Source organism: Bos grunniens, chromosome 4, assembly GCF_055505025.1.
Source record: "Bos grunniens cultivar Pamir isolate PY7600 chromosome 4, Bosgru_T2T1.0, whole genome shotgun sequence".
Taxonomy (NCBI): Eukaryota; Metazoa; Chordata; class Mammalia; order Artiodactyla; family Bovidae; genus Bos; species Bos grunniens.
The window spans coordinates 52,875,525-52,900,328 of NC_141168.1; the positions used below are offsets into that span (position 1 = coordinate 52,875,525).

At 39.9% G+C, this 24,804-nt stretch overlaps 1 protein-coding gene across 17 annotated transcripts in view; it reads left to right on the forward strand.

Moving 5' to 3' along the window:
- The window catches only part of CREB5 (cAMP responsive element binding protein 5), a 489,069-nt gene extending 465,782 nt beyond the window's left edge, over window positions 1-23,287 (forward strand). For 8 of the 17 annotated variants that reach the window (XM_086396401.1, XM_086396402.1, XM_086396410.1 and 5 more), the window contains 4 exons: window positions 2,964-3,287; window positions 7,547-7,777; window positions 15,748-15,856; window positions 16,749-23,287. In XM_086396401.1, coding sequence (XP_086252527.1) covers window positions 2,964-3,287; window positions 7,547-7,777; window positions 15,748-15,856; window positions 16,749-16,912 — 828 coding nt within the window. In that variant the 3' untranslated portion in view covers window positions 16,913-23,287. Of the gene's footprint in view, window positions 1-2,963; window positions 3,423-7,546; window positions 7,778-15,747; window positions 15,857-16,748 lie in introns of all 17 variants that reach the window. The other 9 variants (XM_086396405.1, XM_086396411.1, XM_086396409.1 and 6 more) reach the window with 3 other exon arrangements.
- Window positions 23,288-24,804: the final 1,517 nt, after the last annotated feature.

A 24,804-nucleotide genomic window follows, 5' to 3' on the forward strand; every position in this document is an offset into this window, starting at 1 on the left:
ATTTTTTTTTTTCTGGGCACTGCTCTTCTTTTTGCATTTCCTTTTGATGATGGGGAGGTGGCACGATACAGTTTTTTCCTGTTTTTGACAAAGTGTGCATGGCAAGCCTTCCAGCTCCTTTTGTCCTGGTGTAGAGAACAGGTCTGGAGGTAGCTCACCTCCGTTCCTCTCCAGTGGCAAGAGCTTGGGCACATGGATTAGTCTGTCTTTGTGCCTTACTGAATTGTTCTGAGGATTAAGTGAGTTAATATTCATAAAACACAGAATGAGGAGTGGCACGGAGTGAGTGCTCAATTGATGCCAGACATTATTATTAGCTATTAGTGACAGGGCATGCTGTCAAAGATATATATCATTGAAGTAGAAAAAAAGCAAGATACAAAATCATATATCATTATAAAGACCTTACACAACATGTTCTGATAAATGCTGAGGATATGTCAGCAGATGCTTGGTAGATACATCTGAGGAATGGGGCTAAGAAGGAAGAAGGTAGACAGGTGGCTTTTACTTTTACACCACATAGTCTTGTAGTAGTTTGTTTTTTTACTATGCAGCTTTATATTATATAATAATAAAATTATAAAGAATAGTATAAAAAAATCCATCAATACTACTTGATATGTCAATATATGATCTCAATATATTTTTTCATAATTTTCTTCACTTTTAAGTTTGGATATATCACTTACAGAGTTTTCTTGGATTTAAGATACATGTATCCGAAGTCCAACAGTTCATCCAGTTTTTCTTCTTTTGCTTATGTTCTCTTCACATAAGAGTTTTCTGACACCATGTGCCATGGTGATCTCACTGTAATGAAATGACTCTGCTTGTTGCTCCATCTCTACAGAGAGAGCTGTCTGGAATACTGTTCACCCACCAAATTTAAGCAATGCACTTGGTTCACTGGTTACTGCCTTCGCTGTGCTTTTAAGCGTCGCTTAAATTTTTTATAATGAGCGTTTTTATAAAAACAATGAACTCATTTCTAAAACTTGGAGGTGAGGAGTATCTGTTCACTTTTCTGTTTAGCAATAAACACAATATGCAGCACCTAATCTTTCCCAGGGATTCAGGAAGCTTAACTTCTTCAGGATACTGATGCAGTTCAGTAGCTCCTGTGTAGTAGATGTTGCTTGTGAAGGAGGAGGCAGTTGGGCTCAGTGGTTGCTGCATCAGATGCAGGAAATGTATTCAATAATTATTGAATATTAACATATGGTTTGTCAACCTATACCTGCTCCCACCCCCGCCCACTGGCCCATTTTTTATGTTTTTTTTTTTTAAACAAGTGGAGGCTCTTTATATTTAACTAAAGATTTTTATGGATTGAATTTATTCTTATCAATAGTTTACTCTGACCAGTTGAGAATCATTAATATTGTATAGGCCTGGCACATGGTAGCTTTGATCATCATTTAAATACCATTCTTCCATTTGCAGTGATTACATGCTATCATCATCAATCAGATAAGAATGCAAATCAGGAGAGAACTTTGAGTTCCCTAGTAAATACTTTATGAAGCCAACATAAGCTTGCCAACTAGACTATCATCTCTGCAGAAGATACATTTCCAAGGAGTAACTGTATTATACAATACTTTCCACTGTGCCCCTCAGGGTATGATGATAATTGTCTGTGTATAAGAAACTGCAAACAACTTGACTACCAACTGATTCTTTACCACGGCCTAATTTTGCACAAAAATGTTTTGACATTTTTAAATGATTGAAAAAAAATCAAAAGTAGCATAGTATTTTGTGACATGTGGAAGTTCTATGAAATTCAGATATCCTGTCCCTAAGTAAAATTGCGTTGAAACAAGGCATGGTCATTTGTTTACAGAATGTCCATATCTGTTTTTGTGCTGAAAGGGCCGAGCTGAGTAGTTGTGAGAGACCTTAAGGCATGCAATGATGGAAATGTTTACTATCTGACTTCTTTATTGAAAAGCTTGCTGACCCCTGTTTAGGGGTTAGATTCAGGGAGAATTTAAGTGTGTATATGTCTGTTTGCTTGTTGATGGTTGACGATTTTGTACCTGCCCTGTGGTATGGTCATCAAAGAAGCTGTAGAAGTGCAATGGTCCATATTCCTCAACTTTAAAGTCAGAAGAACATTATTGTGTGAGAAAATTAGATTATCAGAGGGATTATGAGAAGTGTCATAGGAACAAATGGAAAGATCTACATTGCCTCCCAAAGTTATGGATTTCTAATCTAATTTCAAGACTTAAATAATATTAAAATTGTTCCTAGATTCTGAAATTTGAAGTTCTTTCCTCTTTGGGTCTGAGAAATCTTTTGAAAAGCAAAAATCTTTTATTCTTGTGACTCATTATCTTGTGACAGTGCCACTTCATATGGGCCTTTTGTTCAATGATGTTGTCATATTGAATGATTCCATTGGGTTTATACTTGCACTTCGCTGCCAATAGGATATGGTGAACAATTGGATAGTAGGAAATACCTTTTAGTAAAGTGTCTAGGGTATCCTGCTTATTTGCAGTGTCAGTTGAATTAATTAACATTCCTGGCTGACATTGACATGCCTACCTACTCTAATACATATGAAAATCTGAAATGTATATAAAACCATACTGCTACACAATAAGAAAAAAATGTTAATAATAGTATCATTATATCCATCCTGAGCCACCTCAGTTGTGACTCTTTGCAACTCCATGGACTGTAGCCCACTAGGCTCCTCTGTCCATGGGGATTGTCCAGGCAAGAATACTGGAATGGGTTTCCATTTTCTCCTCCAGGGGAATCTTCCTGACCCAGAGATCAAACTTGCATCTCCTGTGCCTCCTGCATTGGCAGGCATATTCTTTACCACTTGAGCCACCCGGGAAGCTGCTAAATATAAAATTGAAAGTATGAGTCATTTTGATTCAAAATCCCTGTTGTATGCTCAGCTGACCTCACCTGTCCCCTCTTCTTTTATTCTGTTTCAGAGGCTGAAGGCTGCATTGACTCACCACCCTGCTGCCATGTCGAATGGGAATATGAACACCATGGGCCACATGATGGAAATGATGGGCTCCCGGCAGGACCAGACGCCACACCATCACATGCACTCACACCCGCATCAGCACCAGACACTGCCGGCCCACCACCCCTACCCGCACCAGCACCAGCACCCAGCACACCACCCTCATCCTCAACCCCATCACCAGCAGAACCACCCACATCATCACTCCCACTCCCACCTTCATGCACACCCAGCACATCACCAGACCTCGCCACACCCACCCCTGCACTCCGGCAACCAAACACAGGTAGACTTTTTTCATAATCTCTTTTCCCCTTCTCATTAACAGTGCCGGCTCTAACGAGGGGCTCACTGGCAGCAACCTTACTTGACAAGCCCACGTGTTCTGACACTCTGAGGGGCTCTGTTCATTTCCTAGGAGGTAATGGTTACCCATAGAACCCTCCCAGATTGCAGTTTCCATAACTAATATGATAAATATCAAGTCTAGTTTCTAAGGGAAAAGGTAAACTTCAAGTTCTCCAAAATCTCTTTTTGTAGTATATTACAAAGTTAACCCTAAAAATGTAACACCAACGGAGGATTAAGAATTTAAGCATGTAATGAAAGAAGTGAATAAAGAACAAGAAAGGTAAGTTCATTCTAACCGTGGTTCTAGCTGCAGTGCTTTATAACATCTTAGAGACCCACTTGTGTCAACTGTAAAATGGAAATTAGATACAATGGGCAATCTTCTAAATAAGAGTAAATGTTAAAAATATAAAGAGTAACAATTTCAGGCAGACAAAGGTTCAGTGATGGATGTTAGGGTGTAAGGTGCTTTGTGAATGTTGAAGAGAGATGACTCATCCCACCCAATGAGAAATGCGTTGGAGGGAGCCGACAGAGAGCCAAGCTCTGTAGATGATCAGCTCAAGAGAAAGGCCAAACCCCAGAGGTGGAAAGTCACCAGGAGTGGCTAGAAAGAAAGCCAGCACTTAGACACAACTGGAAGAGGGTCGGGGGACCAGGCAGACGTTATGTCACCCAGCCCAAGAAGAGAGGCGGGTCCATGTCCCCGAGTGAGTTTCAGTAAGTGGATGAAGGGCATGTCTAGGAGCATGGCTCACCCTGGGCACTTTGAACCTTCAAGTGAAATGACCTTTGTCAGTTCCTTCCACCCACCCAGCTTCCAACCAGTTGGGTCAGAATGATGTCGGAAGCTTGGGATCGCCAAGTAACGCTTATTCACTGTCTCTTCCATCATCTGACTCTGCTCCTCTCATCAGGCAGCTTCGAGAGCTTGTACATTGCTGCCTCCTCCAACACATACCAAACCTAGAAAGCCACCCACAAAATGGGTTATCCATAAGCAGCTTTCTAATCTGTTCAATAGTTAAGATTATTTGTTAGGTAAGCTTACTTTTGCAAAGATTCTTAGAAGTATTCTACATAGCAAATAAGAATCAGGCTTTTGAATGAGAAAACTTTCATCCTTTTCCCACCTTACTTGTGTGACTGAGGTCAGTAGATGAACCTCCCTAAGTGTCAGTTTTTCCATCTGCAAAATGGGGCAATAATAGACTAAGCCCATAGGCTTAGGAGTATTAAATAAGAGAATGTTTAGCCCTTGGCACAGTTTTCAGTAGTTAGCCAGGATTAATTTCAAACTGAAGTAATGTGATAGAAGCTTAGCACATAGTTTAGCAATCGATAAAATGCTATCCAAAACACCTTTTTAATCATGTGCCAGTGTAGGTCATGGATTTAGAAGGGGAAAAAGAAAACTACAAGATCAAAGATAGAAGATAGATTCACGTGTGTACTTTCTTTCTTTTTTCTTTTTAAATGGATAGCGTTAAGAGTTGGTTGCATTTATGGGCAGGTTATTTCATAGACAAGTTTAACAGTTCATTAAATATAAAAGACATTCATTAGCTAATTACCAATTAGCCAATTGGCCTCCATTTCAAGTCAATAAGTGGCCAATTGTATATGCAATTAGTTAATTGCTTTTATAATTGGATATGTAAAGTTGCTTTTTTCAACAAAACCAGGTTAGTCTTCTTGAAATTTGAACAAAATTATTTAGAACATATTCAAAATGCTCCTCTTAAAATATATTAACTTGGTTGATGAAATGAAATTTGGATTGTCAGAACACCAGGAGTAGAAGTTTATTAAGGTCATCCAATTCTGAGATTCTAAGATGACTTGGAATAAATTCTTTTTGAAATTACAATTAATTGTTTTTGATCAAATTTTTCAGAGAATCTGTGTCAACATAATGCCATTCTATTTATTTATTTATTACTGAAGTATAGTTGATTTACAATATTGTGTTAGTTTCAGGTGTACATGGTAATTCGGTTGTGCATATATATGTATATATCTATATTCTTTCTTATTCTTTTCCATTATAATTCATTACAAGAACTATGAACATAGTTTCCTGTGGTATACAGTAAATCTTTCTTGTTAATCTATTTTATATATGGTAGTATGTATCTGTTAATTCCATATTCCAAATTTATCCCTCCCACCCTACCCCCGAGAGAATGCCGTTTTAAAAAGATAATGCTAAGTAACAATACTTGTCAGAGACACAAATTCTGGTCTTAGGGTTGCGTTTGCAATTTCTCCTGGCTTCTTGCAATTCACCTGCGTATCAGGATATAATTTCAGAGTCCTGGTATCACTCCTAGGTCACCAGGAATTTCACTTAACCAAGCCACACCTTGACCCTGAACCTGGATAAAGCCTGAAATCACCATGTACCTTATCCATTTGGGGTAAGGCAGACGAAAAGTTATCAAGGGATAAATGTTGGTTAAAGTTAGCATGGGAGAATACAACATTGAAAGAGAGGTCTCCATGGTGCAGGTTAAACCCAAGTTTTGCTTGCTTGAGAGTCTTGTCTAGGGCTGGCAATGAGAGATTGTTAATTCACACAAAGAAATAGTAAAGGTAAAAATAGCCAGGTTAGCGCGTTCTTTCCTAGTGCTTTGCTTTGCAGTGGTTAGCTCAGAGGTTACTGCATCTGAAATGACTAGCTAAACATTTGCCAATAACAAGGATTAAATCTTCAGCAGCCGCTCTGGTGAGTAAGATCTTAGACAGTTTATTTTGTTATTCTTTTATGATCGTCAGGAGAGGAATTGCCAATAAACAGTTTTAGAAAATGTCTTAGCTTTAAAAAAAAAATTACTGAGATGCTATCCAACCTCAGTCCCAAGCCTAATTCTTTAGTAATGTATAGTTTGATAGAGTTTAGGATTAAAATATATCGTTAGTCAGCTGATGGGCAACCAGGAGCCATTATTAGTACAAGTATAGTCGTTCTGATTGGTTTCAATCATAGGGTTGGAATGTGGTAGAAAAGGTGGCTGGGTTTCATTTTTAAAACTTTTTGCCTGTTATTTCTGCAGGTTAAATGCCTCTTGTAAAACAAATTTATAGGTATTACACCATAAGCCTGAGTGACTGAGCAATGAGAGGGAAGGGAAAAAAAAAAAAAAAAACCTTTATTGAGAATGAAGAAAGGGGAAGGAGTGAAGTGCATTAGGGAAGCATTAGGTGTTCAGACACATAAAGAGTCAGTCATAGAAATTTCACTAGGTGCTGAGTGTCTGCTGTATGAAGGGAAATAAAGCTACACGTGTGGGGGTCCCTGAAACCCTACATGTTGCTGAGCCTCTTGCAGACCTTACAGGGAATTTAGAAGCATAGTAAAACATTTTAATAAAGTGCTTTGCCACTCCTGGGATTTCCTTATAATATAATAGATGGTGCTATACAACCATCCCTCCGTGTCAGTAGACACCATGTATTAACAGGGCTCAGGGCTGCTTCAGGATGGGCTTTCAGAGGTCACGCTTCCCAGTCACCTAGAAATTCACCCACTCGCCATCTCCTATAATCTCATCAGCCTTAGTCAGGCTCGGAGGAGGAGAGAGACCCAAATGGAGTTTGGTCCCACAAGACCTTTGGTTAAGAACTGTGATGTTGTGACAAAAGGATTTCAGGTGCTTTCCAGGCTTCACAGGGTTCTTTTGATAAGAGTCACAGTGGTGATGCCATCCCTGAGGTGTATTCTAGGAACAGGGTTTTGACACCGTTAGAATGAAAGGCATTCACAACCTGCCCTGAAGGAGATTTCTGCAGATGACAGCAGACCCATCAATACGGTGATAGTCACCCCTACCTCTCTGTTTTCATCCGTCACTATACGTGGGCACTTTCAAATTTTACAAAGCACCTCAAATAAAACATTTTTAACATCTAAGGAGGAAGAAAAGTGTTTCTTTCATCATGATTCAGCCAAATGCCAGTCGAGGGAGGGGGGGAATCTACTTGACTCTCTTTTTGCACGTCATCCCTGTATCTTGCCAAAATATCATAGGAGATAACTGGGTGATGCTTTTCCTCTTCATGAGTGTGACTTCACTCTTAGCAAAACAAGTTTGATGTGCTAACTAAAGCAAGGGGCTGCCTGTACTTCACATTTCAACACCTTACCCAGCCATCCCTTCTCTCTCCCCATCACCTCCTCCCTCTCTTCCCCAGCAGGTTTCACCAGCAACACAACAGATGCAGCCCACCCAGACAATACAGCCGCCCCAGCCCACAGGGGGGCGCCGGCGAAGGGTGGTGGATGAGGATCCTGACGAGAGGCGGCGGAAATTTCTGGAACGGAACCGGGCGGCCGCCACCCGCTGCAGACAGAAGAGGAAGGTCTGGGTGATGTCACTGGAAAAGAAAGCAGAAGAGCTCACCCAGACAAACATGCAGCTTCAGGTGCAGGCCACTGTCTTTCCCGGGACTCAAAGGCCCTGTGTACCATTGGCATTTCCTGGCCCGGCAGGCACTTGTTGACCTAAGCCACAGAGCAACTGCAGGCTTACTTCTCAGGCTTGATTAATTCTTAGACGCTCTGCAAAACAAAACCACCATTCGGTTTTCATGCCTTTGCTCTGAGGCGGGAGACCCTGCCCACCTAAGTTATAGGGTTGAGAGCAGAAGCTTTGGTCAGACAGAGGTTGAAACTCTTGTTCAGCACCTCCTTGCAGTGTTAAATCTCTCTGGCTCTTAGTTTCCTCATCTGTAAAATGGGAATAATAACCTCATAAATTTGTTGGGAGGAATAAATGAACTAATAGTCTGCAAAACTGTTTGCACAATGCCTGGCACATAGTAAGTCTTCAACTAGAAGGCAGCCCTTTCTGTTCCCTGGGTGAGCGGGTTGCTTCAGCTTACACTAGATTGTCTGTATTTTTGTTTAATGGAAGAAAAGTTTGTGTAGATTATTTTGCTTCATAAGAAAAGGCACACGTTTCTACCTCATTTTCAGACTTGACAAGATTTGAATCTTGCGTTATTTTTGCTTTCTCATGGGTGACTCACTGAGGGACATTTCATAACAAGGCCAATTCTAGGAGCATTTGAGAAACTCTGGTACCTGGGGCGTCTCCAGCAGGCTTCATGTCATACAAAAGATGCAGTTCAGGGCATTTGTTCCCACACAGAAAGGAGGACACTGTTCACCAGCCCAAGAAGAAAACAAGTATTAGATATGTGACAAGCAGCCCAAGGATAAGAGTAAAATTGTAGATTAGAGCCCAGTGCTTCCAGGAATAGAGAAAACAGCTAAAGATGGAGATAAGAGGGGAAAGTGCCCAAAATAGAGAAAGTCTGCTCCTCAGGAGTTCATAGGTCATCTTCACCCACTCCCACATCCTCTGTGGATCCTTAGAAAGGAGCAATTAGAGTGCCAAACCTCCAAAGCCTTCGCATGTTTAATTCCATTAAATGGAAATGACCTTAGGACATTCAGTGTACAAACTGAAAAGTGTACAAGAAAGTTTGGGTTATTCATGGACTGACTCTTATAATTTATGGATGTTCACTCTTCCCTCCCCGCCTCAAATTTATCATTCTTTTAATGATGGACATGAGAAAGAAACTGGGAAACATATACAGTAGATATGGGGGAAGTCACACTAGCTTGTACGAACCTTGGATAAAGGTGGAGACTCTATTCTTACCCTCTTACCCAACCACCTACCCCCTTTTTCTAGTGTTAGGTCTAGCCTGAAGAGTTCCTTAGTGTCTGTACTCAATATTTGTTTGTTGAATAAATGAATGAGCTCCCCATCACTGGAGTGTCCAAGAACTAGCTGCCTGACTACTTGGCAAAGATGTGATTTAAGGGAATCAAGCCACAGAGTTTGGCTGAACACAGACATCTCTCTGAAGCCACTCTGACTTGAAAGTCTGTAATTCTAGAATCTGGCAGGCATAGTCATATGTGAGAAGCTTTTAGGTGGAATGTGGGTAGGCACTTTTAACATTAATAATTGTCTGTTAATTTTTATGTGTATTGAAAAATGTAATCAGAACATCAAAACTTCAGTTTCACAGATTATTTTTGGTCAGGGCCAGGCTAAATCATTTTTAAAAATGAGTTAATTTGTACAAACATGTTAAGTAAATAAAAGTTCTGGTGAATGTGACCTAGCAAATATCACAGCAGTGGTTTTCTAATGACTGAAATGTGAGCATCCCTGGAATTTGCTACCAGTTCTGAGGTCTGCAAGAGGACCATGAACGGGTGCAGGTTTTCTCAATCTTGGCACTATTACCAAGAATAATAATTATCAATTATTCTTTGTTATCAATTATTCTCCTGTGCATTGAACATATTTACCAATACCCTTGACCTCTACCCACTAGATATCAGTAGCACCCTCCACCCCACCCCTAAATTTTGACAACCAAAAAGCCTCTAGACATTGTCAAGTATCCTCTGTGGGGGCTTAAAATTACCCCTGAGTGAGACCCACTGAGCTAGATGGAGGAGCCCTGAATAGCCAGCTGACAGTACTCAGATGCTGAGAAATTTTATATCAATTTTAACTAAAATGAGTCCTTGCAGAATGACTCCAGGGTATCGACTGTCACCCTAGACCCTGAAGACATGGAGCAGGGGGGGTCATAGCAGCCAGCCAGGGAGACAAAGGATGTTGGTTACTTTGAGGTCAGATGGGTTCACGCCTTGACATAGGCATATATGTTTTAGCATTTACTTAACCTATAAGATATTAACATATAAGGTAAACATTTCCTTTATGAGAACAGAATCTATTAATTACCACATTGTAAGAGCAAAAATGGCTAAGGATAAAAGATACTAGAAATCTAATCTCTGAAAACCAGAAAAAAAAGTCTCATTCAACAGGCACCAATATTTTTGGTTGTTAAAGCAGTGCCTGAGGAAGGACAGTCTCTGAAAAGGCTGAGTTGTTGGTGTTTTCCAACCACTGCTTTGCTTCAGAGGGACAGAGACCACAGGGGTTCCGTGTCTTCGGGGATGCTGAGAGCTCTATATCAGGCCATGTGATGCTGGAGAGGAGATGCAGATTCTGCTACCTTTGAATGACCCCTCTCTCTCTCTCTCACTGGACCTTTGTCAAAAGAAAAAGGTGTCTCTCTTGAGGCTGATCCAGTGAGTCAAATTTTAAGTAAACAGAAATGGAAGGTGCTAAACAAACAAACTCTCGCCAAAAGGAATATCCAAGGTCTGGATGGCCAGCTGCCACCTTTGAGTTGTTTTCCAGCATAGAACCTTCTGGTTAGGCTGCAGAGCTTCAGATTGGAAAAATCAGAGCTGAGCAAACAAAATCAACTCCCAAAATTCATTTCCTCATCTGACAACAAATCTCTGCCCAAGAGGTCAATGCAAGTATAGGAGTTGAGGGGAATATTAAAAACCACCAATTTTACATTTTATTTAGGAAGAAACTGAGGCTCGGAGGACATGAGGAGTCTTCCCAAAAGTCACACAATAAGCAAGTAGTAGGATGAAGACCCAAGCAAGGCTTCTCTTGACCTAACCCACTGCTCTGTGATCTTTCATTCTAGAAAGTTCTTAAACTACGAAAGAATCCACATTCTTTTCACTGAGAGAGTAGCTAAGATCAGTTCTAACTTCACCATCGGCTAATGTGGTACTCAGTGGATTGCTTGTGTTCAGTAGATGATATGGAAATCATCTGGTCACCCATGGAAATAATTGCTTTTCTTTTTCAGTGCAAAGACACATGGCCTAAGTCGCTGCTGAAATTTTCGACACACAAGCCCAGGTTTGGGGCTTGGCACAAGAAAAGGCCAGATGAGAACTGTTGCTGTACAAATCGAAAGTCCTTTGTTTTAGAATGAACAAAACCTGGCCTCAGTTAATCTATACGGAAAAAAAAACCAATGGGCAGGGGGACTATGTTGTAGGGATCATTTTGATAATTATGTTTTTGGCATGGACTACTGCTTGCATCAAAAAGCATTCTGAGTTTATCATATTAACAAAATGACATCCCCAAAGCCAAAAACTGAAAATGTAGTTCTTAGGGACTTCTTGGAGTCCTTGTTTCAAGTACATTACTATAGTGTTGAATGTCTCTATAGGGGTGCTACTTCATCCCAAGGCAACTTTATGGATTTAAGAACAGATTAATCTAACCACATCTATACTCTCACAGTCCCTATTTAAATAGCTAACCTTTTAAGTAGCAAACCCAAACTGGTTTAGAAAAAAGGCAAAAAAAATTAAAGGCTGATTTCAGCAGGAGAATCAATAGTTAAAAAAGAAAGTGTTAGTCTCTCAGTCATGTCTGACTCTTTGCGACCCCATGGACTATAGCCCACCAGGCTCCTCTGTCCATGGAATTCTCCAGGCAAGAATACTAAAGTGGGTAGTCATTCCCTTCTCCAGGGGATCTTCCCAACCCAGGGATCAAACCCAGGTCTCCTGCATTGCAGGCAGATTCTTTATCTTTGAACCACCTGGGAAGCCCCTCATTACTAATACTTTGCTCTTGCAAAGTGCTTATGTATGAAGACCTATAGTTATAACCTACACAGGGGAGTAAAAAAAATTGGTGATTTGCCTCAGTTCATAAAGCAAGGTAATTCAGAATAAGAAAATGCCTGCAGAAGTCCTGTGTGTGTTTTTTTTCTTAATTTCCCTAGCAGAACTGCAGGCCACTTTTGATTTCTTTCATGCATTTTGAAACATTTGCTGTCTGATTGTTCTCTTCCAAAATGTATTCAAGGTGACTTCTAGTAATGTTACCTTGAAAAGAATTTTTGTTTACAATGTGTCTAGTGTTTGTGTATTTCCTACATCATTGGTCTATCAGCACAGATTGATATCTGTCAGTACCTATCAATATGGATGGATGATGCTTGTGCATAGTGAACTCTGCTTCCTCTAGGGCAGTGATTCTCAACCTTTCTTAACTCAGAGGCTCCCTTATGGAATCTGAGGAAGGCTCTAATAGACTCTCACAATGTACATGTGAGATATGGGCTTGAAATTTTCCATAAAAGTGAAACCATAAATATTCCTTTGGAATCTGCCCTGATAAGATGTGGAAGTAAAGGGGATGCTAGAACTGGCTCCCTTAGGAAACGTAAGACTTGATATCTGAGCCCATTTGAGAATACCAAAAGCAGTTAATTAGTGAATTAAAAATCCAGATGGAGACCTTCATTAGATTATTAGGTAATTAGCATTCTCAATAGAAAGTGACACAGAAACATAGAATAAAAAACTGGGACTTCCCTAGAGATCAGTGGTTAAGACTTCATGCTCCCACTGCAGGGGACACAGTTTCAATCCCAGGTCTGGGAAATAAGAATAAAAAACTATCTTACAGAAAGTAACTAGAAAACTAGTCCAGCCACCTTGTTTTACACTAGGTTGGTATAGCAATTGGGGAAGCCAAACCTTGTTATTCTCAACCCTCATTTGAGAGTTCCTTTTTCTACTGGAAGTTTCCCCATGAATTTCTGTTGTTTTTATGGCCATTAGACTTTTATTTAGTCCTTATCAGCATCATATTTATATGTGCATGATATAAATGAGACAGAGGCTAATAGTTCTGTCTATGGAGAATATTAATTAACATTCATTTTCCAGTTATAACATAGCTAAATGATTATATATTACTCTAAGAAATATGTCCATATTCACATATATCTTTAAATGGTCAGTCATCACGGTGCTTTTAAATAATGGTTAGTCATCTCCAGGTTCCTATATTTTTACAGACTCTCACTACCCCCAGGGCTTCAGGTTCTATACTTACAACATATTGTTTTATTAATAAAGTGCTTTGCTATCCATAGACAAAAATGCCACTAAAATCATCACATTTCACTTTGAGGCCAAATATATACACATTCATGGAGAAGGCAATGGCACCCCACTCCAGTACTCTTGCCTGGAAAATCTCATGGATGGAGGAGCCTGGTAGGCTGCAGTCCATGGGATCGCTAAGAGTTAGACACGACTGAGCGACTTCACTTTCACTTTTCACTTTCATGCATTGGAGAAGGCAATGGCAACCCACCCCAGTGTTCTTGCCTGGAGAATCCCAGGGACGGGGGAGCCTGGTGGGCTGCCGTCTATGGGGTTGCACAGAGTCAGACACGACTGAAGCAATTTAGCAGCAGCAGCAGCAGCATATACACATTCATACATCTTAGTTTTCTTTTTCTCGTTTTTTTGTTCAGTTTGTGTCTGTTTTTAACCAGGGGTTGCCTTATACTTGATGGTCTAAAAGTACCTTTCTTTTACACAGGCTATTTTAAGCAGAAGGAGACCTGGGAAAAGCAAGGAAGACTGTCTGAATTTACATGAGCATAAAATCAGAGGGAAAAAAATCGTGTTTAAGGCTGAAATAAATTGTCCTATAAATAAAGTTGTCCTGTTGACCCCCAAAGTGACAAGGGTCACTTTCAGCTTTGACAGGGCCCATTATCAATCATACTTATTTGGAGGTGGAAGCGCAGCTCACCTTCCTGAACGTTTTAAGAGCAATTTTCCTGTGAAATTAAGTGATGTATTCATCATGAATGCTAATTTATCAGATAGGCATTCTTTTAAAATTTTTATTATAGTTACTTTATAATGTTGTGTTAGTGTCAGGTGTACAGCAGTGACTCTATTATACATATACATATATCCATTCTTTTTTAGATTCTCTTCCCATGCAGGTTTTTACAGAATACTGAGTAGAGTTCCCTGTGCTATAAAGTAGGTCCTTATTAGTTATTTTGTATATAGTAGTGTATTTATGTTTATCCCAGTCTCCTAGTTGATTCTTCCCTCCACCCTTTCATCTGATAGACATTTGTATTTTGTTTAGTTCAGAGAAGAGAAAAGCCTTTGTAGAAGAGATTTTTATTATTTTTTTATTTATGCTACTCAACATTTGATTGCTTATAATGTATTTTGCAAATGAATTTGGAAATAGGAAGTATTCTTTGAAACAAGTTTCCAAAAAAATTTTTAATTAACTTCTAGAATTCCAAACTTACTCTCCTAGGTGATAAATACATGCCTGAAAAGCCAAGTTCATATTGAAAGTGTAGATACAACTTAATGACAGCAATGTTAAAACACCTTTTTCTGTGTGCATGCTTTTTTAAAGTCTCTTTCATGTGGCATGTAATGCCTGGCAGCCACAAAGAACACTGGTCAAAGAGAAGGTATTATTTATCACAACTGTAAAACGGCTTATGTGAGCTAGTGCTACATTTACAGTTTACTTTTATCAAGTGGAAGCACCTTGGAAGAGTCTATTCTACATTTATACAGTTGTCCCTGGGTATTGGCTAGCCTCAGATACCATAATCCATTTATGCTCAAGTCCCATAGTCAGCCCTCTGTATCCATGGTTCTGCATCCTCAGACTCAGTCAACTGCTAATCATGTCGCACTCTATCTATGGAAAAATCCACATAGTAGTAGACAACTGTGCTTGTAGACAATGGTGCCACATACATTATTCCACAAACTATGAACCTTGAACCTGTCTTTTAAAATTACTACATAAAGTGGAGATGTGAGATACTTACCTAAGTCAATTTTTAAGATGCACACACAATCCACAATACCCTGATATTGAGGGGGAAAGGAGTTTATATAGACTGAAATTAGCCAAACTAATCAATGAACCAATCAAATTAATTCCATCACGGTCCTAAACTCTGTTGTCCTTTGCCTGCCTGGACTAACCCGATTCCACTAGTAGAGGACCAGCATTTGCACCATACCCTTCCGTGCCTTCTCCTAAGTGGCATCAGGCATAGGGACGTGCTCTGTTGAATTGTAGCCTATTAAGAACTTTGAGGGAATCAGCTTATTCTGAGGGCATTTAAGTTTGAAGTGAACCATCCCGCCACACAATTCTTCCCAGTGTCTCACCTTCACCTTCTACTCATGATCAGTGTTAGCCTGTAAGGTAGCCTGAAGATAATTGCCATGAGAGCTAAATGTACTGAATGCATAGTATGTGCTAGACATTGCTGTGCGTATTTGCTTCTATTACCTCATTTAATCCCCACAACAACTCAAAGAACTTTCTACTATTTTCATCCCCATCCAAGGTTGTTGGAACTTAGCTGGGTTATGTTACCTGCCTAGAGTCACGCAGTCATTGTAGAATGGAGAGTTCCCACCCAAGTAACTTTTCATAGAATTCAGCTCTTGATTGAAAACCTAGTCTCTTCAGAAAGCCCCTGGTAAGACTGAGGGACAAATTGAAGGCAAGCTACACATTTTCAGGTGAATCTTGTTGTATGATAATGGTATTAATGTCATTCAGATGTAACAGAAGTGTACCAGTTCAGTGTTGAAAGTGCATGGGGCCTTTGGTTTGTTTTCTCTGGTCTTCTTAACATGATGCTGATCTGTCTCTTTCCAGAACGAAGTGTCCATGTTGAAGAACGAGGTGGCACAGCTGAAGCAGCTGTTGTTAACACATAAAGACTGCCCCATAACAGCCATGCAGAAAGAATCACAAGGATATCTCAGTAAGTCATTGACTTTTTTGCTTTTTTTTAAGTGTCCAGGTTTTTGCCACTAGTTTCATATTGGATTTATTGAAAGAACAAAAGTAAAGTCTAGACTGCACACCTAGGTGGATAAAGTGCAAGAATTCTTGAGCAGCTGCCAGACTACTGCACCAGGGGGAATCCTTCTTTTCCGACCCTTGTTCATCACCACGCCCACCACCTCTTGATCATTTATGGCTAGACATTCTCTGGCATTTCATGTTGTAAAAATCCCACCAAATTCCAATTTTGCAGCCAGTAGGAGCCCAATTACCAGTGGGCTAGCAGTTTTTTATGGGCTGGGAAACAGGCTTCAGATGAATCATATCCAGTGCCCCAGGATACGCTGCCTGTTATTCACTGGGCTGAAAAGCGAGTGAGCTTGTCTCAGTTTACCAATAGGTAAAGTGGATCCCTTTTTCTAGATCCCAATATTGGAACCTGGAACATCAATAGGTTCAATGCTAATTCAGTAGGGAACAGTGGGAGGAGCGGGGATTTACAGCTGAAGGTCGTTTTCTTTTCAAATAATTTTTTAGATTGAGCAGCACAGATTCTCCCACCACATGTGAGTATTTTTCCACATTTGATATACGTATGGATCTTTGAAAAGACAAGATAGGGACTTCACAGGCCGTGACTCAAACACATCCAGTCATGTTGCTGACCTAGAAGGCATGGCTTTGTTGGTAACTGTAAACTGGGAAGGCATAGCTTTGTGACCGACAGTTGAAAGTTTTGAAATTAACCTCCCAGAGAAAATGCATGACACACTTTCTATTTCTAGCAAACCCCTAGCAACATTTTTGAGTAGTCTCCGAGCCCACCCCAGGAAAGAGCTATATTGGTGTGTTTGTGTGCTTTTTCCTAGGTCCAGAGAGTAGCCCTCCTGCAAGTCCCACCCCCGCATGCTCGCAGCAGCAGGTCATCCAGCATAACACCATCACCACTTCCTCGGCAGTCAGCGAGGTGGTAGGAAGCTCCACCCTCAGCCAGCTCACCACTCACAGAACAGACCTGAACCCCATCCTCTAAAAATCTGTGGGTCGCACCTTGCCTTCAAGAAGAGCTGTTGCATATCCTGCGTCCTTTCTTTTAAGGGCATTTTTAGAATTAACTCAGACCTGGAAGACTCCTCAGCCCTTCAAAGACTGGCTTTCATTTTTATAGTTATTATGGAAATGTTGTCTTTTATACTTAGTTATATAAGAAAAAAGGGAGTTATGCAATTAATAATCTATCAGCTTGGGAAATGCTTTGGTGCTTTTCTCCAATTTTCTGGTACCAGTTACTTGTTTATAAACTGAACTCTTTCTGTACATAGTCATGGTTTCATTCTTATCAGTCAAACCCTTTGCCTGAAATGTTGAATCTTGTTAAACTGCAGCTTTTAGCCAAAATGAGGCGTGCATAGATGTCCGGTAAACAGATTGCAAGGCGACTGGGGGGGTGGAGTCTGATGACATCATAACTCATGTTGAGTTTGTGCTATGATGTCACCAGAATGCCAGGTAAACATAGAGCCTTTTCCACAACTGTTTCTCTTACTATTAAAAAAATATTAATAGAAGCTCCATTGATGTCCAAATAAAATCAGCAAGGATCTCGCCACTCCTCCTCCTCCTCTTGGTCCACTTCCTTGACTACCCAATTTTCCTTTCCATTTCCACTTTACCTGGGCTCCCTGTTGACTTTTTATTGTTACTTTCTTCTATTTTATTTTTTCCCTTTAGCATTGCATGTAAAGAAGAAAATAATGTTTAAAGGAAAAAAAAACCCTAATGTGGACCTAGCCATGGCTTCCCTTGCATGTGACCCACAGCTGGAGTTCATTCAACTCTTGCTTTTTACACAAGAGTAACCAGGAGACGTTTAATGTGCCTGATTTAATGTTTTTAATAATCAGAACAAATAAAAGGTGGCTTAGCCATAGGTGAAGCACTGTTGAATGCCAGCTGTGGAGACACTAGGGAAGGGAGCTTTATAAGCCTCAATTGTGAAAGTCCAAATTACGATGCAAGGCTATAACATCACACCCTCGAATTACAACTGGTTTTATATGGCCTGTCTATAATGTTGAAAATCCATGTACTATATAATAATGCAGAAGGGCTCTATTCACTACACGGATTACATTGTTCAGTCATCAGCTGCTAATAGCCTAAGATTTATTATTGTTTTTTTCTTAAGCCTATGGAACCGTCTTTGCTGTTCTGGTGGGTGAAAGTGGACAAACTACTGGAGGAACAAAGAGAGAAAGAAAACCTCATGTTTCCGTAGAGCTGCTCTCAGCCCTTCCACCACAGTTAAAGCACTCTGGCTGTTGAAAGGATCCCATGGATATGGCTACTCCACTCTTCTGCATAATTCTGGTTTACATTTTCAGCAACTCTTCTGGACTTTCCCATTATAAAAAGCAGACAGTTGTGCCTCCTTGAAACAAGCCATTTTACTTGGTGAAGGTTTTCATATCACAACTCACAAGTAATGGGGGCTAATGTTTCCTCTAGTGCTCTAGGCAGGGCTGGTGTTTCATCTCTATGTGAATGCTTGACCTCCAAACATGAGTGTGTGTGTGTGTGTGTGTGTGTGAGAGAGAGAGAGAGAGAGAGAGAGAAAGGGAGACAGAGACAGAGAGAGACAGACAGAGAGAGGGGAAGATTATGGGATTTAAAAGAACAGTATTTTACAAAATGTGTAGCTTTTTTAAGAGTTCAGAATAGGGAAGGATGTGATTTTTTTTCTCTTACTGTAGTATAATAATCTATTTTGGAGGAAAAAAGAAAATATAAGGGTCATGAAGCATGGTTTTTATAACTAGTTTTAGTTTTATCTAATAACTTGCTTTTTAAATCAATATTTATCAACAATCTTTTCATGTATGCAGTGCTTTCAAAAAGAAAGTTTTGAGTTTCCAGGAAAACTCATAACTTGGATATATGATCTAAAAAAATCAAAACAAAAACAAAAGCAAAAAAAAAAAAGAGAAAAGAGAAAAAAAGAAAAAAACGAGAAAAGGATTTTCTATTATATTTTAGACAAACATATCATTTTTAAGTATTTTAAATACTGAATTCATGATTGTTTTATTTTGTTTTGAATCCCAGCAGGAATAGCTAAATGGTTTAACCAAACTGGCTTCATAAGAAGTTTAGGATTTAGCTCAAAAAAGCAGTTAATAGCCTTATCTCTATTTTGAAATCAAAAATAATTTTTTTCTAACTCCTTCCTAGGACCATTTAGGTGTCCCCCTTAAAAGGAGAAAGAGCTCATTAAAATATTTGTTTGGGTTTTTTAATTTTTATTTTATTTTTGTTTTGCTTTAAGTGAAAAATATTTTCTTTCTTTCCTGCATGCATAGCACTTAATGAAATGGATTTTTTAAAAATCCACTGGTGATATCAGAATGTCCAAGGAGTGGGCTGTCACTAAAATTATGGTTTACTTTACTTCTGTTCCACCTCTTAATTGAAATATTTAGTTGTGAAACCGAAAGCCTCTGCAGTTAAGAACTTGCCTGAGTTTTCTTAATTCAGCAACTTGACAGTTTGACTGATGTGCATTATGTATAGCTCAATTATGTCTGTTTTTTATGCTAAGTAGGCAAACCAACCACACACACGTTAGCAAATGGGCCTCAACGTATAATTAGAATACACTGTCTTCTTGTTATACTCAGGGCCTTTAGGTATGTTCATTAGTGGTGTGGAAATAGATTAAATGGAAGATGCCAGCGAGTCGTCAGCGCTTCTTGAAATCCTGAGCAGAAAGGCTCACTGGTCAAATCTAGCACTCAGCTTATCAATATGAAATATTTCACTTGAAAGCCTGGCTTTCATCAGACCATCATAGAATCATTGGTGTGCCTGAACATCTATCCTTCTTGCCCCACACTTTTTGCCAGTCTGAGGAAACATTCTGCCCTGTTCTCCCCTCCCTCCCAGCTACTAGGCCACGCATTCATATTGTCATAGATGGGTTGCAGTGACCTTCAGCACACGCATGCTAGGAGGGGAGGGCTGGCAGCAATGCGCTGCCTCTCCTTGTTCCCAGGTGGGTTGCTATCAGCAGAATCTGCCTTTGAAGACACTACCAACTTGGCCTGGAAACTTCCACAGCACCTCCCCTGCCTCCTGTGATGGGAACTAGCTTCCAAGATAGGGACGCCTGATAGTGTTCCTGCCGCGTTGGTTGTCACCTACTCTGAGCTATTCCCATCTCAATTGTTCCTCCTAAAGACATTTTTCAACATATATGGGGACAGTAGAGTGGAAATCCTCCCTGTGGATGAATGCACTCATTTTAAGGCCTGGTGTGAGGTTAAATGTTTTCCCTTTTCCCTTCCCCTCAGCCCTCTCCTGTCTCCGTACATCAGTGTTTACCCGTCGGAGTCTTTACGCGGCCTGTGGGGATGAGCAATTTGTATGCTGTCACTGCCTGCGTCCTTATCACAAGGGTTACTTACTCGGAGCAGTTGCTGTTTGGAGCCTGTCGGGTTCATGAAATCAAGCGCAGCACGTGTTCTGAACGGAGGGGCATCCACAGTGAATGTTCAGGTAGTTGTGCTCTGTTAGTTCAGTAAATCATCGTGTGTCAGTTGAGTTTGTCATTAAAATCAACCAGCTGTGAGAAAAGACCAGCCATTGGCTGGGGGGTTTTAAGCATCTATAACTGCTATAAACCTAGCCATCCAGTTAGGATAGAATGTGCTTCTTTCTGGTTAATAAAAACCATCTAAGAAAATATATATGTATGTATGTGTGTATACAGTGGAATTCAAGGACCAAAGCAAAATTTGAACAGGAATCTATTAATTTAGAATTTTATAAGATATTTATTAATAAATGTTATTTTTAAACATTCCATTTGAACAATATTCTTCTGTAGGCTCTACTTGTTTTTAAAGGATTAGTTCTTAATTAACTACTCTCGATGTGTATATCTTCCTTTTTCAGGGTTTCAAATGGCTGTTCTCCATCATCTGGTGGAAATGTCTGTTTAGATTTCTGTGCATAGAAATTTCAAGGATTTTTATTGTTCTGTGAGTTGTTTTTTAATCTATGTTCAGAACAGTTTTAAATCATCTATTTCTTTTTTTTTTTTTTTTTCACTTGTAAAGTAAGCTCTTTCCTTTAGGAAGCAGAGTTCAGCTAAAGGGAATCTGTAACTATAACTGGAACAGCTCTCTTGTTAAAGTGTAAAAACAGCTTCATCTCTGCTTCTCCCCACTGCACTCCAACTTCCTAGAATGCCTTGCACTATTTAGCCTTGTTGGTGCTTTTCTTGTCCCTTCGCAAACCGTGTGCAGTAGCTTTAAGCCATTCAAGTTCCATTATGCAGTGTATCTGAGAAGGGAAAGGAAACGACATGTTTAAATTGGAATAAAAATGTGCCTATGCGAACAGTAGCGACTTAGAATCTCTCTTCTGCTTTTAAAATAATTTATATTTTAAAATTGCACTTTAGCGTTTGTAATCTTTGTCAGTTTCTCTCGTTCTCTTTCGAACCTCCTCCCTGTCCTCAAACTTGCCTTCACTCTTTCCTTCCCAGCCCCCTACCTCCCCCAAGCTTCCTCTAAGGCTCTGAACTGCATCATTTAAAATATTTTATGGAATATGTGCCCCAGGTACATTTGTGTGCATTCACCAGTAGCATAGCCAAGACGCGTTACTCACATCCGCCTAGGTGAAGCCTGCTACGAGAATGCCAAGGAAAAGAGCCAGTTTATACTCTTTATCCCTTTATTCATAGCATGATTTTTTCAAATGTTATGTAACAGACATGAAGCAGCAACTATGCTATACTTAAGAATTTTCTATCTCATCCTCCAAACCAAAGTGTCCTGAAGGAGCCAGGAGACTTATTCTTTTGTGCGTCACTGTGCATGTTGGACTGAGGTCCTCACCATCGTCTCTTTGGGCTGCTGAAAAAACTGTGGCCCTAACCATTTCATTCTTGGTTTCAAAAATACAGTGTTGCCTTGTACCGTAATTAGGGACAGCACCTCTTTTTTACAATTATAATCTAAGAAAGGACAAGAAGACACTGAAGCAATAAACTTAAAAGTAAAATCCAATACCAAAACAAAGAAAAGAAACAAACAGAAAAAAACCCTTGCTCATCATGTTGTGAAATTGAAGAAGTGGATGTCCATTCAAAATATTTTACTATTTCTTGTGGAGTTTTTCAGTGATGTAATGCTTATAGCCAAATTGCTTAAAGAGCATTTATATATTTTTTTTCTTATAAATTGTCTATTTTTTAAAAAAAAAAGCTATTTAACCACAAATTGAAGAGGGTGGGGGTAAGGCCAAATCGCCAGCATTTGTTAAAAGATTAATACTCTTAAGTGGCGCTCTGATACCTTTCCAAGTTTATCATCACAGGGGGATCAATAATTATCAGCTGTTCTATTTAGACCAACTTACAACATCTAGCTCATTAGAAGCCAGGATTTGGAAAGCTCTTCCGAAGCCATTGAAGATTTTCTTACATTGAGTTTCATTTTATAGAACTTTCTAGGACTTTTTTTTTTTAACAGAATCATTTTAGCCTCAGGACTGAGAATGTGGAGAGCTTGAATAAATTAGCTTTAAATACATCATTAAAATCGTATGCACAATAAGCTCATTAGAATCTAGTTTGCTCCTTTAGAATATCAAGCCTATAGACGCTATAGGACACGATGAAAGGTATCAACCATGCTGAAGTGGAGGGGGTTTCAGAGAAAGGGCCCTTCCCCACCAGCCAGCCAGTAGAACAGAAGACCTACTCACCCTTTTTCCTTCTTCGTTCTGCTAAATCCACACCTGCCTCATAGAGAGAGGAGTTCTGCCTTTGAGGTTTGTCTTGGAGAAAAGATAAGCTTGAAATGTTCTCCCTACAGAGGACATGGGATTTGGGATCTTCCGAAAAGCCCCAGGAAAAAAAAATGGATCAGTTCGAATACAGTGTTCTAGGACAATTGGAATATAAGTATTGTCCAAAAATAGAATTAAAAGAAGAAAACAAAGTTAGCATTTTCCTAAGTGTTAACTAAGGAAGTCCTCAAAAAACGGTGCTGTCACTTGGGGCGGGTGGGGTTGTTTGGAATTGTAAACAGCAAAGCATTTGTGTTTGTTTGTCTATTTGTAAAGCAACCACCTTCCTTATTGGAAGGAGAAAAAATTGGGGGTACATACATGTAAATACTTGCAGCAGCATTTAATATGTTTAATTTTATGTTAAGCTTTTTGTTGCATCGTGAAGACATTTATTGTTACCAATGGACAATGAGTTCATTAAGACTGTTCAACTAGGTCAGATTTTTACATCTCTTTATAGCAAGAAGAGACAAGATTTTGTGCATTTGTACAAATGTTAATAATATCACTGCAATTCCAATATAATAAAGCACTTAAATGCAAATAATATATGTACTACCCTTTGTATGGTGAAATTTGCATTGGGGGATAATGACATGTATCCTCACAAGATCTTATCCATGCCTTGGAAACCAAGGCTTAGGCTCCAGGGTGACCATCATCTGGAGAGAGAAGCAGGTAAGATTTTCTCCTTCCCAAATTTTCACTGCTCTCCTACTGCTTCCCCCATCCAACTTCCCAATCGAGGCCACTAGTCTAACACATTTACAGTGGGTACCCTAACCCTAACCCTAACCACACAACTAAACTTCACTTCGGGATCAGCAGATTTTAACACTCAAGAAATCCAGCCAGGGTAAATTTGTGTTTCAGGTATGTCTAGAAACCAAGAATCACATGGTGGCACTCAAGTCCTGGCATTCTTTATTTGACCTCCAGAGAAGCCCTAACGACGTGTTAGTTAGCCCCTGTACACATGCACTCATACATATAGCCCCTACCTCCAATCTTCCTCTTGTTCCTGCCTTTCTTCCTTTCCTTTATTCTATTATTTTTTTATTCACACTCCTCTTTTTCTTACACTCCATCTGATCTATCAGCATGACAGAATCCAACCATCATTTATCACCAATGTTATTGTTGCAGTTTTGTCCAGACTACCAACGTCTCTCATCTGGATATCTCAGTGCTCTTCTAACTGGCAACCACAGGGAGCCTCTGAAAATGGAAATCAGATGGTGTTCCTCTACCACTTAAACCCTGCAAAGACTTCTCTACTCATTCAGAGCAAAAGCCAAATTCTTTACTATCAGGTTCTGTAAAGGTGCCACCTGACCTCACCCTGTTCATTCTCTGAGCTTGTCTCTTACCATTATCTTTCCCCAGTCACACCTATCCAGCTCCATTAATATCTTTGAGGTCCCTCAAACATTCTCACACTTCTACTGGAGAACCTTTTCACAAATTGTTCATTCCCTCCATCCAGAATATTCTTCCCCCAGATGTCAACCTAGCTCACTTTTTCATCTGTCTCCCTCTCAGTCAAGCCTTTTTCCATCTTATCTAAAATTATATCACCCCCACTCTTCATTCTCATTTGTCTTCTTCAGACTAAATTTTCTATAGCATTTATCGCCATCTTTGGAAGGAATGATGCTAAAGCTGAAACTCCAGTACTTTGGCCACCTCATGCGAAGAGTTGACTCATTGGAAAAGACTCTGATGCTGGGAGGGATTGGGGGCAGGAGGAGAAGGGGACGACAGAGGATGAGATGGCTGGATAGCATCACCGACTGGATGGATGTGAGTCTGAGTGAACTCCGGGAGTTGGTGATGGATAGGGAGGCCTGGCATGCTGCGATTCATGGGGTCGCAAAGAGTCAGACACGACTGAGCGACTGAACTGAACTGAACTGAACTGAACATAATTTATATGGCTTCCCAGGTGGTGCTAGTGATAAAGAACCCACCTACCAATGAAGGAGATGTAAGAGACATGGGTTTGATCCCTGGGTTGAGAAGATCCCCTGGAGGAGGGCATGGCAACCCTCTCCAGTATTCTTG